The sequence below is a fragment of the Ovis canadensis genome, chromosome 7, assembly GCF_042477335.2.
Source record: "Ovis canadensis isolate MfBH-ARS-UI-01 breed Bighorn chromosome 7, ARS-UI_OviCan_v2, whole genome shotgun sequence".
Classification (NCBI taxonomy): Eukaryota; Metazoa; Chordata; class Mammalia; order Artiodactyla; family Bovidae; genus Ovis; species Ovis canadensis.
The window spans coordinates 62,056,644-62,074,504 of record NC_091251.1 but is presented as its reverse complement, the minus strand read 5'-3'; the positions used below and the strand labels follow the sequence as shown (position 1 = coordinate 62,074,504).

General features: G+C 35.4%; 1 protein-coding gene across 2 annotated transcripts in view; it reads right to left on the bottom strand.

Moving 5' to 3' along the window:
- Positions 1-1,277: 1,277 nt before the first annotated feature.
- ADAM10 (ADAM metallopeptidase domain 10) overlaps positions 1,278-17,861 on the bottom strand; it is a 136,191-nt gene continuing 119,607 nt past the window's right edge. For both annotated transcript variants that reach the window (XM_069596382.1, XM_069596384.1), the window contains exons 12-16: positions 16,663-16,846; positions 15,856-15,964; positions 15,165-15,385; positions 5,293-5,419; positions 1,278-3,535 (exon numbers count right to left, since the gene is read on the bottom strand). In XM_069596382.1, the coding sequence (XP_069452483.1) occupies positions 3,441-3,535; positions 5,293-5,419; positions 15,165-15,385; positions 15,856-15,964; positions 16,663-16,846 (736 nt within the window). In that variant the 3' untranslated portion in view covers positions 1,278-3,440. The remainder of the gene's footprint in view (positions 3,536-5,292; positions 5,420-15,164; positions 15,386-15,855; positions 15,965-16,662; positions 16,847-17,861) is intronic.

Sequence of the window (17,861 nt, the reverse complement as noted above, 5' to 3'; positions counted from 1 at the left end):
TTTAGTGACTTCTCTGAGGAATAACTGTCCCTGGCAGCTGCTTTAAAGCTAAATCTAACTTGCTCTCTAGTTTTGGGAGACCTTGACTCTTTAAATTTGGATAAGGAACATCATTTCCTAAACCCCTGAAGATGGGCTGTCCAGTTTTATAATGGACTTACTAAATTGACCCTCTTATACTTTTGATTAGAAATACTTAGGAAATTAAAACCCTTCCTAAGAACAAGAACCCATAATTGCACAGCTGCCATGGACACTAATCCCATCTTTGGGGAAATAATAATCCTTAGGTCTTAAAATGTATAGACCACAGGGACAGATATAAAAACTTGAGAGTGGTTTGCTCAGTTTGGAGAAATCTTCAGTTTTCACTAGTCTGTGAATATAACAAAAACAAAGTACCCAAAGCACAAACTGCTGAAAACACCTCAGAAAACAAGACTGATCAGATAACGCTGCCATTCCCATAAAGAAGGCCTTCCCCAAACTGTATATTTCCTGACACTATAAAGGGCACCAGTCCAGAAAGTGTAATAATTTATTCTATTGCTGATTTAATCTAAACAAAATTTAAATATGCAGTTATAAGTATAACAGTAAACTTGTAATCATCCAAGTTAATATTGATAGTTTAATAAACATAATTAAACATATACATATTTTGAGGTTTCTGAATTAAAGTAAAAAGTATTGCATGTTTTTACTGACTTAACAAATACTACTTATTTAAACTGGCCTCAATATATTAAAAAAAAACTTGGGTTTGGGGTATATTATTCTGTGCAGGGCACTATTCTGGGCTTACAATTCTTTTTCTAGGTAAGGCTGAAATGTCAAGTCTTCTTACGTGCTATGAATTTGACAAAGCAGAAAAACATGGCTCAAATTTTTAAAATACACAACATCAAACTCAACATTTAAAATAAATGAAGTACTTAGCATTCAAAACTTTGGAAAAAATATATAAGACCACAGTTTCCAAAATGACTCAGCTCTTCCACTAAGACACGTTTAAGCACTCTGAATACTGATTAGAAATAATGCAAAGCAGTTGAGATTAATTAAATGTTTTTCAAATGTTCACTGTGTATAGAAAGAGAGAGATCTAATCACAAAAATTTTTACATGAAGTCCTAAGAATAAAGATATCTATACTTGTGTGGGAAGAGGCAATTCCCTTTCTGCTTAACCATCGCTTTCATTTAGTAAGGAAAGGCTGCCTTGCGGGACACTTCTTTTGATAGTTCTCAAAGTTCAAAGAGTATGAAACCTTCAAGTTGTTTCATCAAGTCTATTTATTAATGCATTTCAAGTTTCAAAAAACCTTACATCTTTGCACAATACTTTATTTTTTGCAATTTTTTAGTAAAAATTTCCAAAGTGAACAAAAAGATACTGTATAAAACACAGTGGACATTAAACTGACAGTAGTATTAGATCTCACTTGTCTTGATCCTTTTGTTTTACCACATCTTGATTTGGAGTGGAAAGAGTTCAGTGCATGTATCTCTTTTCAGAAAACATTTAACTTAGACTCAAAATAAAATAGGGCAGTTGTATACCTGCCAAAACCCTACCACAGGATAACATTTCAAGCAAAAAATGTACATGTTCAAAGTCTAGCACACTCAAGAAGTTACTAAGAACTCTGGCGGAGTAAAAGTCACCATTTTAGAAATGCAAACCCACTTCCAACCTTTGCACAGTCCAAAAACAAAGGCATTTAAATGATTTAAAAGCAATTACATACATATCTACCTACTTGTTTGTTTAGAATTATTTATAGTCTATCTGGGGTTTCATGTACAAAATTTGTCTCTAAATCATGTACAAAAAGCTGTATTTTGAAAAAAGTCACCACATACTGTACAAGTTTACAAGGAAGAGATCCCATTATTTTCTCTAGCATTTTTGGCCTTGCTGGCTTGCGTCACATTATGAGAATGATTGTGTAAACCTTATACTCTTAAGAAAAAAAGGAAAAAAAAAAAGCCAAACACAAATCGTTTCAACTTTGCCTAAATTTGCCTCCTATGTGAAGCCAGGAAAATCATAGCTGTTTACTTCTAATTTAACATGATGTAGTTGGAAAACAGAAGCAATAAATATGTCACAAGCTTAAAGTTTTTTTTTTTGTAATGCCCCCTTCCATTCCTGCATAGCAATAAGCCTGTTAATACATTAAATGCTTTTGACTTCTTTCTTTAAAAAGCCAATTATTTACAACTGTTTAAAAAATAAATTTGGAATGGGACATTGTGCTGTTTCACCTTCACTGCTGATAAAATATCTTAGGGAAAAAAAGTGTCGGAAGGCCTATCTACAATTTTAACTACTAGTTGAGCAAATCACTCCTCTTTAGTGGTTACCGATGATCACGATGATATGCTGAAAACTCTGTCCAAATATCTTGATAAAACAGACACACAGCTTTTCTTTTCCATATCAGACAAAACCCGAAACATAATTAACATACAAATAAGAGCCTGCAAATAAAAAGAATCATTTCACTGACCTAACTGCTACCAACATGAATACAAATTTCACCTATCAATTCAAAAATGGAATTGAATTAGAAAGTTTAAAATAAGTAAGCAGAAATCAGACATTTACATAAAGAACTAGGTCTGAAGTAGTAGTATGCTGCGTATGTCCAGTTTTCACAACACGTAACTGTGTTCTTCAGTGTCGTCAATCCTGCGCTCTTAGCAGCCGTTTGATAAAACAAAATGAATATCAGAACCAACTCCATCATGAGGAAAAGGTAAACTGATTCTCTTCTCATAACTGCCCATGTAAAGCATGACAGAATCCTGGACCACTGAATACCACCATTCTGTTATCCTGAGTATGTCAATTAACAGTAATTTTTCATTAAGAGCGGAAAAAATTTTATAATACAAAGAAACATCCATATTGCAATTTCTGTTTACAATTGCACACAGAAGTACAGTGTACGTAAGAAATAACATGTCTGCATATAACAAGGTATGTACATTGGCAAGTGATGTCTCCAATGTTGAGGTGGTCGAGCCTCCTAGCCTTGATTGGCAGTTGAAAAAAATATATATATATTTAAATTTGTGATAAAAGTTTATCGAGAGCCAAGTTTGCCTGCAAGTGAAGAAAATGCAGCAACGAAGAACAGGGAACACGGGGCACATAATAATATTCTAAGACTTTGTGCCATTAGGTTAAAAATATCTGTCTATAAGAAAATGGGGTTCCTTTTTTTTTTTCACATCCCACCCCCAAATCGGAATTTTCAGGCTTTAAAATTTAAGTAATTCCACCTGATCTGAGGACATGATCTCTTGCCATTTTTTTTCTTCTACTGTTATTTGTGAGGGTTTCATTTGGGGATGATGATTTAATAGGTTTCTCTTTGGAGTGAAGTTTTCCCATTGTAGGCACTAGGAAGAACCAAGGCAAAAGCTGAGTTAACGTCTCATGTGTCCCATCTGATAACTCTCCCGGGGCCTCTGACGCTGGGGCTGTTGAATGGGCTGTGGAGGTCTTCTCCTCTTTAAAGTGCCTGTGGGTCACAAACAAAAGCAAAAGAGGTTTATCATGACCTTTTCAATTTTTTAAAGACAAAGTTGCCATTTCAATAAAAAAAAGAGGTTCTGGTAGCCATAATGTAAAAAATAAAACAGAGACAGGTAAAATAATTTCAATAACATTTTTATTTTATTAACCCAATATAGCCAAAATATTAATAATTATTAATAAAACATTTCATCTTAAAAATACTAATTCTTCAGAGTTTGACACTTAACCGTCTGAGCCACCAGGGAAGCCAGAGTTTGGTAGGCATTTTATATCTACAATACATCTTAACTGAGACTAGCCACAGTACAACTGCTAAAAAGCTACAACTATCAGATTGATATGGATTCTGAGGACAGACTCCAAGAGGAAGAAACTACTGGGTATCTTTGAGCAAATGACTTAACCTCTCTGAAGCTCAGATGATTAGTCTGTAAAACAGAGACAATTAACTAACTCATATAGTCTGTTGTGATAATTCATGTAAAAGTGCTCAACATCTTTTGTGAGGGTTCAATAAATAGCAGTTAAGAGCTGGCATTTTCTTAAAATGAAATTAAGTAAAAGAATTTTCATTGAATGAGAATAATATAGTCTCATTCAATAAAATGAACTGGTAGTGTAGTTAAAAAGTGTCATGTGGCCCTTGGAAATCCCTAAGAAACTGACAAAAATTCCTGACTGCTAAGGCAGTAATTTGAAAAGCAATGACATCGAAATCAAATTTCCTTTGCTTCCCTCCAAGATACTGTCCAAGAATGACTAGATAAGGAAATACAGGAGAACGGAGGGAAAATTATAAGAAAGCCCTAGTTTTAAACAATTTTATGTAGGGCAGTGGATTTGGCCTGAGACAAGAGGCTTCAAGAGGTGAAGTGAGTGGGAGGCAGGAGAAGGAATCCTGGGATGGTGCCTGCCCTTGAACATGCAAGAACAGAGTCCAAGGGTCCTGAAGAAAGGGTGGAAGGGACACCCAGCCTGGGGAGGAGGGAGAAATAGGCAGGGCCTAAATAATCTGGTAAATGGATTTCTTATCCTTCTCCAAATCCATGAAATGAAAAGTCACTCAGTCATGTTCAACTCTTTGCGACCCCCTGGACTATACAGTCCATGGAATTCTCCAGGCCAGGATACTGGAGTGGGTAGCCTTTCCCTTCTCCAGGGTCTCTCATATAAAGGTCTTTCCCATCTCTCATCTCCTCCCAGCCTTGGCTCCCTGAGCGCTAAAGGATGGAGACAAAACCTTAGGAGTTGTTTTCAGAGATGGAGAATAACTACAGTTGTTTGGTAACTGAAGCCTCTACCCTAAGACTCTCCCACAGACTGGAATCTGTATGTCCCTACAAGAGAAATCTATATTTTTCCCTAAGGAAAATAAGTTTATGTGACAGAATATATTTCAGGAGCATGAACACAAAACCCATAACTGAAGCATAGCTATTAGAAAGACCAATCCTTTAAAAGTGGTCTATCATAATAAAACCAAAAAGGGAAGATTTTACTATTTTTTTTTTTTAAAAAAGGATATATTACCATTTAATCAGCAGCCATAAGCTAGACTGTGTTGATTGGGGGTGGGGGGGTGGGGGAACACTTAAAAATCAACTAAATAATCCACCTAGTAATCCCATTCTCAAGGAGAAAGTACTATAAATCAACTACTAAAGACTCCTTTAAAATTCAGTCCTATTTGCTGAATGGTTCTGAGTAATAAAAATATATACCTTGCTCAAATTGTCTTACCTGGAAGAGGTTTAGGAGGAGGCAACTTTGGATTACTACTTGGAGTGTGTACACTGCATATCTTAATAAAACCAGCCATTAACATGATCAGGGCAATTCCCATAAGTAATACTGCCCACCAATAAGCCTAGAAATAAAAACATTTTTCCAATGAAAAACCTATAAAAATATTTTAGAATATTTTGTACTATATATTACATTTTAATTTTTAAACATTTGTTCATTGGGAGTTGATAGCTATCACATAAAAGTACATATATATAAATTTCTTTAAATATAAAAAAGTACAAAGGAGGAAAGAAAAATCACCTATAATTTCACTTCCTAGAGGAAACCACTCAATCTTATTTTCATTTCAGTTACTCTCTAGTGACTTAGAAGATATATAGCTTGCTTTAAATTCTACTAGATTTTAAAAATATTCTTTAACCTATAAATTTTTCTAATCATCAAAGCTAAGACTGAAATTCTACCTTTTTTGAGGCCCCTCTTTCCTGTTTCTCTATTTCATTAGGAACTCTAGTCTCAGACTACCATTATTATTTTTATACAATCTATCTTAGTTTTCATTATATATATATAATATCTATTACATATATATTCATTTATTTAAAGGTTAACTGCCTTCTTTAACTGCCTTCTAACATGAAAAGTGGAAGGATATACACATGCCAGAAGCAGGCAAAGTTTATCTCTGAGAAGGTACTAAAATTTTACTTCCAACTTAAATCATATTAGATCAATTAGCCAAACAAAAAAACTTCAAAAATTACTGGCATAATTTATAGAAAAATTATGCTGCCATTCATAATAAATCCTAAATCTATTTTGCAACTCAAAATATTCAAGGTTTGTCTTAAGATAGCATATAATAAACACCATACAAAATAGTAACAATTAGAAAACTATGAACCTTCTATTATTAAAATGCATATATAGTTATTGCTAATTTTGCCAATAAAACTCACATTTAAGAAGAGTTTCTATGATCTAGGGCCTTACAACAAATAGGCTACTACTTCTGGAAATAAAAGCTAAAAGAAAAATGAATGCTATGGCAAAACACCCCACTTTCCCCATGTGTGTAAAGCCATGTGTATAAATTTATACAGACATATAAATTTATTTAATTTTGAAAGACACCCCAAACTTACAGAAAAGTTCCAAGTACAATACAAAGAAGTTTTTAAAATCTAGAACCATCTAAGAGTAAGCTGCTTCCATGATGTCCTATTATACTTGAACAATTCGACATATAGTTCCTACAATCTATGGGTGTTTTTCCTAGATAATCACAATATAATCATCAAAATCAGGAAACTGGTATTGCTACATTAGTACCATTAAATCCTCAGACTGACTCATTCAAGTTTTGCCATTTGTCCCAATACCATCCAATTCAGACCCATGTTGCCTTTAGCAGTTATGTTTCTTTAGTCTCCTGCAATCTGGAAATAATCCACAGTCTTTCCAGCTTATACAACTTGGACACTTTTGAGGATTACAGATCAGTTATTTTGCATTGGAATGTCCCTCAATTTGGGTTTCTCAGATGTTTCTCCATTATTAGAGTCATCTTTAGTTAGAGAATCTCAGAAATGATGCTTTATTCTCATTGCATCTGATCATGAGACACACGACTTTGATCTCATTACTGAAGATGGTTTACTTGACCACTCATCAAGGTGTAAACTGCCAACCTTTGCCAAAAAGATACTCTTCTCTTTTGCAGTCAATGAGTATTTCATACAGACATAATTTAGAACTATGTAAATATTCTATCCCTTATAAAACTTACAATTTATTCATTTGTTCATTCTCTCTCAGTTTCCTATTTTCTTGAATGGGTTATAATCCATTACTGTCATTATTATATCTTTTGGGTCTGTCCTCACCATTCTCTGAGCACTGAAGCTGGCATGAGGAGTTCCAGATCCATCTTGTTCTTTCCCTGTCCCAGCCCTGGAATCAGCCATTTCTCCAAGGAGCCCCAGTTTCTCTTAGAACTGCCCTTCATAAGCAGACAATTCCTCTCAATACTGATACTCTGACATTCCAAGCCAGTCACCCCTCCACAGGGCACACAGGGCACCCTGCCCTGTGCCAGGAGAGTTCCCCTCGCCAGGCAGGTATGCCTTGCCTGCTTGGTGTCACCTAATTGCCTTTAGGAATGAAGTGTTCAAAAAAGGAGAGAGTAAGGGGTGATGCGATTCAGCCTTGCTGCTGAGAGATTTGATCTTTCAAGAGATGCTACAAATCTGAATTTTTATATGGACTCTGTTTTTAAATGCTGACAACTCATTCAAAATTTCTAAAAACAACAGGCAGACCATACAAGACACATGTGCTGGGTCGAATGTGGCTTGGGAACCAGAGTTTACAATCTACTTTTCAGAAGCCATTTTTTATATCCTCCTGAGAGTGCCACATAGTTTCCTAAGTTTTTCTTTCGGTTTCTATAGAGAATAATTTTCAGAGGACTGCTCCTCCCTGTGAGTCTTTAGGATAATATACCCTTTCCCTTGTTAGATAAATCTCCCATTGGATCCAGTTGTTCTTCCTGTTTTGTTCATCCTCAAATAACGGACCTGCTGTTTATCAAAAGGTAGGGTTTAAGTCCTGTTGTTAGTCTTTCAACTCGAGTGCAGGCTCATTCCTCTTTTCATTTCTGCCTACTGTCACATGCAGAAATATACACATAGCTTTTGTCCTATTCCAAGCATCCAGAGGCTTTTGAAATGTGGCATTTAATGCAGTAAGACATTCTTCGACCTCTCCTGTTTGCAACTCTGGCATGCTGACCTAGCAAAAAACATCAGGAACCAAAATCACCTGCTTGTACTGGTATAAGCACTCCTCCTGCTCTGTAACAGAGATCCGCAACCTTGGCTACCCATTACAATTACCTGGAAAGCTTTTAAAACTCAGTTACCCGGACTAAATCTCAGATTCTGATAGGGTGGGGGTAGATCCTGACATCAGCAATTTTGTTAAAGCTGGCCACATGATTCCATTATGTAGCCAAGACTGGGAACTACCTGTCTCTACCAAGGGTCGGCAAACTTTTTCTATAAAGGGCCAAACAATAAATACTTAGGCTTTGTGGGCCATATGATTTGGTCAAAACTATTCATATCTGCCACTGTAGTACAAAATCAATCATAGATAAGAAACAAACAGGTGAGTGTGGTTGTGTTCCAGGAAAACATTACTTACAATTCAGTGTGCTGGTGTAGGGCCCAGGCAACTGCATTTTAAATGAGCATGCCCGTGGCCAGCATGCAGATGAGTGCTTCTTAGTCTAGACATGCGAGCACTGTGGGAAGGACCATTTTGAGCAATGCAGGGAGTCTAGCATACATGGCTCTCATCCATCAAATGCCATCAGAGTCCCTCAGCTGCTCTGACAACTACTGTATATTTCCAAATATCCTCTGGAAAGGCAGTATCACTTCTAAATGTGATCCAATCCAAAGCACAAAGAGGCAAGGATCTTCCTACTATTTTCAGGCTGGTGAGCTAGGTCTGTTTCAGGAGACACAACTTCCATTCCTGGTGTTCATTATATTCTCTAACACACTTCCTTCCTTCTAGTCTTCGCTGCTGAAAACCATTCCACATGGTCACCAGTGTTACAGTTACTTAAAACATGGAATTACATCACTCCTCTATGTAAAACTTTTCTTCAAAAGCTTCCCACCAAAGATCTCCAAGATAAATAAGTGGGAGACAGAAAAAAACAAAACCTTGCATACAATGAACTGCGGCCCAACATACATATAATTCAGCTTTTTTTTAAACTATATTTTTCTATAAAAATACAGCTTCTGAAAAATATATAAGAAACTCATCTTGAGAAAACTGGGCACAAGGGTAAAAAGAAGGCTTGCTCTTCAATGTATTACTCTATCAATTAAAAAAAAAAGGATAATCACACTTTTCAAAAGGAAAAAAGTGAAAAAAGTTATTTAAAATAGTTCATGCTCTGGTTACTATTTCAGGTGCTCCCTCTTCATAAAACATTTACCTGTCCCTCTACTTCTATTAGCCCTTTAGAACTTAGCTTTGGCATCACTTCCATAAAAAAAGCCTTCCCCAAATAGATTCTCTTATTTCTTATGAAAATGATGCAGAACTGAAAATATGTTTCTATGTGCTTACCTTCTCTATCCCAAACTGGACTGAGAGCTTTCTGAATTTATATTCTATAAACTCAGTATCTACTCTACCAAAAAGTATCCACTGGACTAGTTATTAACACGTTAATCATTACTCCAAATACTGACTTTTCAGAACACTTCTACCAGCTCATTTACTGTATCTAGATTTCCCACATATACAAATAATGTAAAAGGCTCTTACAATACAGAACAAAAAAGTTATGGTTCAATCCTCTTCTGATACCAGTTTTTCAGTACCTACACAGTCTTACATAGAAATGCAAGTGGTATGGCAATAAGACAAACAGACTAGAAAGAGGAAGCTTGAATTTAATACTGGTTATAACTTTGCAGAAAAAAAGGTCAAAAGGACCAAGTCCCAGCTGAGATTAAAGACATTTGCGAAAATACGGTACCTAGGTCTCTGAGTATTTGCAGTCCCTTCTAGCATTGTTCCTGGTCTTCCTCTAAAATCTTCCAGGTAACTACATATTTCAAAAGCCCAAGGCTTGAGATATTTTCATGAAAATAACAGTAGCTTTTCAGAAACTGAATATTGCAAAGGATAGAAGATAGCAAGAAAAAACCAAAGCAATAGTGCATTTGAGAATGTTAATAAATACAGCCACCTCTGGTAAAGGGAATTTTTTAAATGCTTCCTTTAAAACAGAATTATCAGAAAGCAGTAAATGTTAAATTACATGTTTTCTATTTTATAGGTACTATAAAATCTGGGAAAAGAATACAAAAGAGGCTAATAAATGCAAAATATGTGTTTCATCTCAAAAAAGGGATCATGATTTGTCCACTTGTTAGGAGTTTAAAATAAAAGAGAACTGTCATTCATTCAATAAGCATTTAATGAGCGTAAATTACGAGCCAAGCTCTTGTCTTTCATAGATACAAAGGTGTTAAGTGAAACTTAAAAGAGACAAAGAGAAGACATCCAAAAGTTAAAAAAAAAAAAAGCAAAGCTTAGAAGCTAACAAAGTACTATATCAAGTCTGAGAAAATAATCCTACAAAAGACACAGACAGATGACGTTCAACATATCCACTTCTATGGCCAAAAGAAAACAAAGTACGAAAATGGAATCAAAGTGACAAAATGAAAGGTCAAAATTTACCAGTCTAATTTATTATATTCCAATTAGGATAGTTTTTTTATTTAATAATCTAAATAAACAAAAAGGACCTCTAGGATAATAATTAAAAAAAACAGGCTTCATCCAAAAAACTGTGAGGGGGAAAGAGCAAGACAAACAATTAAGTATCTTCAGACATAAGATAATCTGAACTGATTTTTAAGATATCTAGAAAAAGTCAGTCACAGAATCCTCTCAGTGAATTTCCAGTGTTAACAATGATCACTCACAGCAAACTCACTCTAGACTTCCTGTGGGTCACAAGACCATGTGGGGCCCACAGTTCCTTGTCATGATACTGATTATGCCATCCTGCAGGGGCAGAAAGCTCCCCTTCTATCCTTCAGAAGATGCCATTGTCCAGCCTCTGACTAAATGTTCTTTCATCCTTCAACCCCATGCACCACTCCTCACACCAATCTGCCAAGCGGAAGGCAACTGGCTATTGATCTCCTGTTACTTTAAACTCAGCCTGGGCAAGCAGTTAAAATACCACTGAGTGAAACCCGAAAATATTATAACTTAAAATTACAATATGTACAATTTTTCTGTTCCATATAAATCATGACATTTATTCATCAAGCAAATGCATACTGACTCCTCATCATATGCTAAATAAGCCTTGCGACAACAATGTATCTTTGTTGTTAAGGTTTCAATAGTGATGTCCATGAGGCCTATTCTATCAGGCAATGAAGGACTACTCTAAAGGTCCACAACCACCTTCCACTTTCAACACAGCAGGATGACAAAGTAGAAAATTTCTGTTACAAGTCTCTTTAAAAGAAGACATTATATTGCAGAGACTGTAAAAATGGTTCCCAAACTTTGGCATGCATCATCATCTACTGACTCAGTGGGTCCAGGTGGGACCTGATCATATTTGCATTTTTATCCAGTTCCCAGGTGATGCTGATGCTGCTGGTCAGGGGACTACACCTTGACATCCATTAGTCTAGATTAGGGTTAGCAAACATTTCCTATCAAGCCCAGACAAATATTTTAGGCTTTGTGAGGCCACGCAGTCTCTAAGTACAAACAAAAGCTGCCATGAGCAATATGTAACTGAATCAGTGTGGCCATGTTCTGATAAATCATTATTTATGGACACTGAAATATGAATTTCATGTAATTTTCAAAAGAATATTATTCTCATTTTTTTCAACTACTTAAAAATGTGAAACCATTCTCACCTTGTGAGCCATATAAAAATCAGCAGTGGGCTGAATTTGGTTCATGAGCCATAGTTTGCCAACCCCTGCTCTACATGAACGATTGGTTCTCAATTCCAGCTACTCATCAAAATTGAGTGCTGGGAGCTCTGAAATGACCCGAACACTTAGGCTCTGTTCCAAGAGATTCTGATTTAACTGGTCTATGTTGTTAGATGATTCTCATGTACAACATGAATACAAGTCAGGTAAGTGTGGAAAATGGAAGTTTAAAAGATTTCTTATTGTAGGATGTCTCACAATATTATCACAAATCTCCAAGATGGGAACCATAATATGCAATATTTTCCGGATTCATTTGACAACCAAGTGCATAATGTTTTGTGAAACACATGGAAACACTGCTCTAAATCTTTCATAAAGAATACCATACAATTAATACTTAGGTTCATAAAATTACAGAAAAATAAGAAGAAATTAATTTAAAAATGAGAAACACATTTGATGTTTGTCAAAAATAATAATGAAAAGATAAACTTCTGATAAATCTGAACAAATTAAAAAGAAAAAAGCCACCAACAGGCAATTTTCTTAAAGTTTGGGGGAAACACACCAATAAAACTAAAAAAATCAAGGTTAAAGATGGTTTTCTATGTCAGATCTAACACAAAAGGTGCAGCAAATGTGAATTATGGAAGAAAACAAAAAGGAATTACCAATGCACCTATTTAAAGAAAAAGTGACAGTGATACAGGATCTTAACAGATTTCCTGGTGACTTTTCTCCAACTTTTCAGGAACTAGGTAAACTCTCTGATAAATCTGAAGGATGTTTATCATCATCTCCTGGCCAGACACACAGTAGGCACTCAGCCTACTTTATTCAAATATTACTGTCAAGAACAACTTTTCCCCAGAAAAGAAAAAGTCTTTTCAACATAATTTCTTTGGTGCCAGTAGCAGGCAGTAATTCATACTCTGAACTATTAAACTGTTAAGGTTCTTCCCACTCTACCTTCAAGAGGGAAAATACCACCACAGGATACCACGGAAAGGAGACAAAAAAGCCACCAGGTATCAGTGGAAAGGAAAGTCAGTGAAACTAACTCATCATTCCTATCACTGCTTCTTATACCAGAGCGAACTAATAACCTACATTACTAACTAGATGGACATACCTTATACACGATGAAAGACCTAAGCACAGCTATTAATATAACAAAACAAACTCTGTCATGCAACTGAACTCTACAAATAACACAAATATGGCAAATAACTCACAAGAAACTGGCTGTTGTTTATCTTGCTGTTTGATATGATTAATGCCCACAAATGCACCAACAGCCTAATGGTGCTCAGGTATTATGGACCATGCTCTTCAAAAGGGTGGCATATGGATATCAACATTGCTATTCTATACTTACTGAAGGCAAACTTGCATAAACCTGAAAGTGCCTAATTAATCAGCTCCACAGCATAAGAAAAGACTTCACATTGCTGAAAACCATTGCAAGAAGCATTTCACAAAATCCTCAAAACTAAAATATGAAAAAAAGGTCTTCAAAACACTTTAACTAAAAAGATCATTTCTAGGAAACATTTTAAAATAGGAATAAATGAGTTTTTAAAATTCTAAGTGAGTCAAAATTAGATACAATGGAGAAAAATGAAATAAAATATTTCTAGGTGACATGATTTACAATCTAGAAAACCTAAAATATGCCTGAGTTTATGGCACAACATAAACTCAGCAGAACATAACCCTGTGATTCCAATTATCAGATTTTTTTCCCTTTGAACATACTGTTTCCCATTGTAGACAAGCATACCAGATCTCAACTTTTTCTTATTACAGATAATCAGAAAAAAAGAAAATAGAAACTGGATTTGATTTGAAAACAGGGAAATAAGTAAGGGGGCCAAGAAATGTAAGTTACTTGAAATCACAGAATTGTCCAATGTGACATTGGTGACCTCAATCCTTGTGTAACTCCAAGCCTATACTCGGTTCACTTTAGCACAGACCCAGAAGGCATCTTTAGTTTAACAGATACTTTCTGAATACACTATACATTCAACACAGGGGTACAAAAATGAGTCACATACAATGTGGAGACCCAATTATCTGGATTAAAACCTAGGTCTCCTAAATCCAACTTCAACAGTCCTCCCACTATTCAGTCATTACCCATCTAAAAATTGCATATTCTAACATGCAAAGTATTATTCTTCCTATATATAATAAACACTTCCGATATATAATAATCCTAGAGATAATTCCAAAAGTCTTATTGTAGAGTTTTACTACAATAGTACCCAAAAGGACTGACAACCCAGACAGAGGGCTATTGTTGTGTGTGCTTTTAAGCCATTCTCATTTTTAAAAATGTAAAAAATAATTTGGGAAGGGGGAGGAATCAATTTCCAAAGCAGACTTATTCAGTTCAGGCACAGCACACTCTCTAATACATCACTTGCAAATTTCCTACTGTTACCTAAATGTAAACACTTAGAAATACTTAAACGACTTAAGATAGTCATTCTCAGTGATCTTTTTCAAAAATTTCAGGTAATTCAACATTTATACAATTGGGGAAAATGTGGTTTAAAAATAATATAGTTCACTAGATTTAAGTTGAATGAACATCCACAGTCATTAATAAATCTACAAAAGTCTCTGTATCTGATCTTGCCCTGTTCAACATTTCCTATTATGGACAAGACGAAGATCCAGAAATTATACTGAAACATCAGAAAAAAATCTTCAGAAAATTTTTCATCTCTCCTGTTCAGCAAGGTAGAACCCAGAGCTGGCTATCTGTCATATTGAGACAAGGGAGAAGTATAAAAAGCAAGCAGGGCTTTCCAAAATCAACTTGAAGAAATTCTACGACAATACTCTAATCCTATGAGGTTAACGCATCCAAGACATGAACCAGGGAGCAAAGTAAAACAGAATGACTCCCATCACCTACCAACCAAATCTATGAATGATACACATGTGAAGTGTGTATCTGACTGCTTTAGAAGAAAATAAAGCTCAGGGCTATTTGAACTTTAAAACTCATTCTTCAGATAAAGTACAGTTGACCCTTGAAGGAGACAGGTTAATCATAGTTGGCCCATCACATCCATAGTTCCTTTATATCCATGGTTCCTCCGTATCTGCAGATTTAACCAGCTTCAGATTGTGTACTAGTACAGTATTTACTACAAAAATAGCCACTTGTCAGTGGACCCATGCAGTTCAAACCCATGTTGTTCAAGGGTCAACTATAATTTCAGTATAAACAGGAAAGAAGTGATTTTCTAATAACACTGGTGACCTCTAACCAAGTAAAATTATGATCAAATCATTTTAAGATAAGGTTTCTTTAGAAATAAAAACTATACTTACCACAATCCATTCGGCTATGTTTTCATAGAGCTCTGGACTGAAAATTGCTTTTTTAAGCCTCGCTAGAGGACCATCAGCATCTACTAATCTGCACCGCATGAAAACATCACAGTAGCCTCTAAAATCGTTGCATGGGGATCCAGGTTGCAGGGTGATAGTTCGACCAAGGAAGTACTTGTTCCACTGCACAGACCCTGTACTGGCACAAGTTGAGGGCTCCACTGGAAAAGAAGTGCCAAATATAAGATGAAGATCAGATTCTCTATTGGGTTAGCTGGGAGAAAGGGAGGAAAGGAAGAAACTGCCTAAAATCATCACTGTGACATGCTACATAGGCTTTCATCAGTTAGACTGGATAATACCCTTACTAATTCACCTTAAATATCACAACACAAACAACCAGCAACTGTTTTGACTTAGTGCCTACAATGGCTTAAAATCCTTCTAACAGTGTATATATTAATTATTGCAAAAACATTGGCAGGTTTCATCTACTTCATCATGTTAAAAACACTGTAGGGATCACAAAACTGGAAACACAATGCTATGCTATATTTAAGTATTTCTTAAGAGAATCAGTTCAGCTGGAAATTATCTGTCCCAACTGTATACCAAAGTTTAACACTTAACATTTAGGAGAAAATAAGGTTTTTCAAACAGATTTTATACTCGTGCATTTTCAAAGCCTTACTCTTCTTCATACAGCAGACATGGCATAATTCCTTATCATCTTTGCCATCAGAACTGGCACAGGTACACTCCTCCAAGCCATGTTTCTCACAGATAGAACCTGCACATTGCTGAAAGAAAAATAAAAGACCAATTATTTAATCACTATACAGTCAAACCTCTTGTTCCCAGTAACAGACAGATGCCTCCAATGCTAAAATAACTAAGTAAAAATACAAGAGGTGGTGGGAGTACAGATTATAATCAGAAATGGACCATATAAACACATCTTAAAAAGAGCAAGTGCAAATAAGATAGTAAATCTTAAAAAAATGTTAACAAAGATCTAGACAAAACAGAAACAGAGGCGATTAGATGAACACCAACTTTATGTTGGTTATTATTGTTCCTTTATAAGAAGAGGAAAATGAAAAGCTCCTCACGTAGAGGAAAGTGACTGTTTAGCCAAGAAAGCTTTAAAGGCTTCAAAGGCACAGGAAATAATCAAGAGTCCTTTTATTTAGGGTACTAAAATATTAATTTATAAAACTTAAAAGCAGTACAAAGTTACATGCCTAGTTACATAACTATTTTTCTCTAGAGTATCAAACACATGCAGTAGAAAGTTGAAAGACAAGTCAATAACAAACCGAATGCCACCAGGCACTTATGCCACATAACGCAGTCAACAGCTTTGTGGGGAAATAGATACGGATGCTGAAACTGGGACTGAGATGAATTACTTTAACTGTGAGGCTTTAAGTGTCAAGAAACAATTATTCTGAAAAAGGTTGCATAAAATTAAATGAAAAACAAATCAAATGCTTACCCCATTAATGCACACTTGTGTATGCCTATTACAGTCTGTGAAGTTCGGTTTAGGATCAGAGGCTGGGCAGAGAGCTGTGATGCCATTACATATTCCTTCTTTTGCACAGTCTGAATCATCCCGACACTTTTCAGTTTTTGACTTGAATGCACACTGTGCTGTACAACAGGGACCTTGACTTGGACTAAAAGAAGTACTGAGTTGAGTAAAGAAAATCACTAGGACATTTCCTATACAATAGATACAGTCTTAATTTTTAAATCATAAGTAGTATCTTTTAAATGTTAAGTATGTTACTGTTATACAACTCTTACTGGAACAAGAGGTTACTAAATTTTAACATTCTAATAATCACAGAAAAATGATGAAGAATCTTGTTTTTATAATGAAAGCATACTATATTCAGCATTCTTATTCTATTTGCCTTTAGTAAAAGGTTACAATGGAAAATGGGTTAAATACTAGGTAAGTCATCAGTTTTTCATAGATATATCACACATTAGTCAATTTATCATTTTTTCTCAATTTACACATTAAAAACAAATTAGGATACACAGAACATCTATTTTAAAAGTACTGCACAAACAATATTCTATTGCTTATATTTATCACTACCAGAATCATTTGAGAAGTAAAATAAATTGTATGACACTAAATTACAAGAATGTGTGGAATCCATATTACCTAAATATTTAAAGCTAAAATTCTAAAAATACTGATGAAAGTCACATTTTTAATATTATGAACTAAACAGTATGTATTTTATTGAGCTGCTTATTTAACTTATATGCAGAGTACATCATGAGAAATGCTGGGCTAGAGGAAGCACAAGCTGGAATCAAGATTGCCGGGAGAAATATCAGTAACCTCAGATATGCAGATGACACCACCCTTATGGCAGAAAGTGAAGAACTAAAGAGCCGCTTGATGAAAGTGAAAGGGGAAAGTGAAAAGGTTGGCTTAAAGCTCAACATTCAGAAAACGAAGATCATGGCATCCGGTCCCATCACTTCATGGCAAATAGATGGGAAACAGTGGAAACAGTGGCTGACTTTATTTTTGGGGGCTCCAAAATCACTGCAGATGGTGACTGCAGCCACAAAATTAAAAGACGTTTACTCCTTGGAAGGAAAGTTATGACCAACCTAAACAGCATATTAAAAAGCAGAGACATTACTTTGTCAACAAAGGTCCATCTT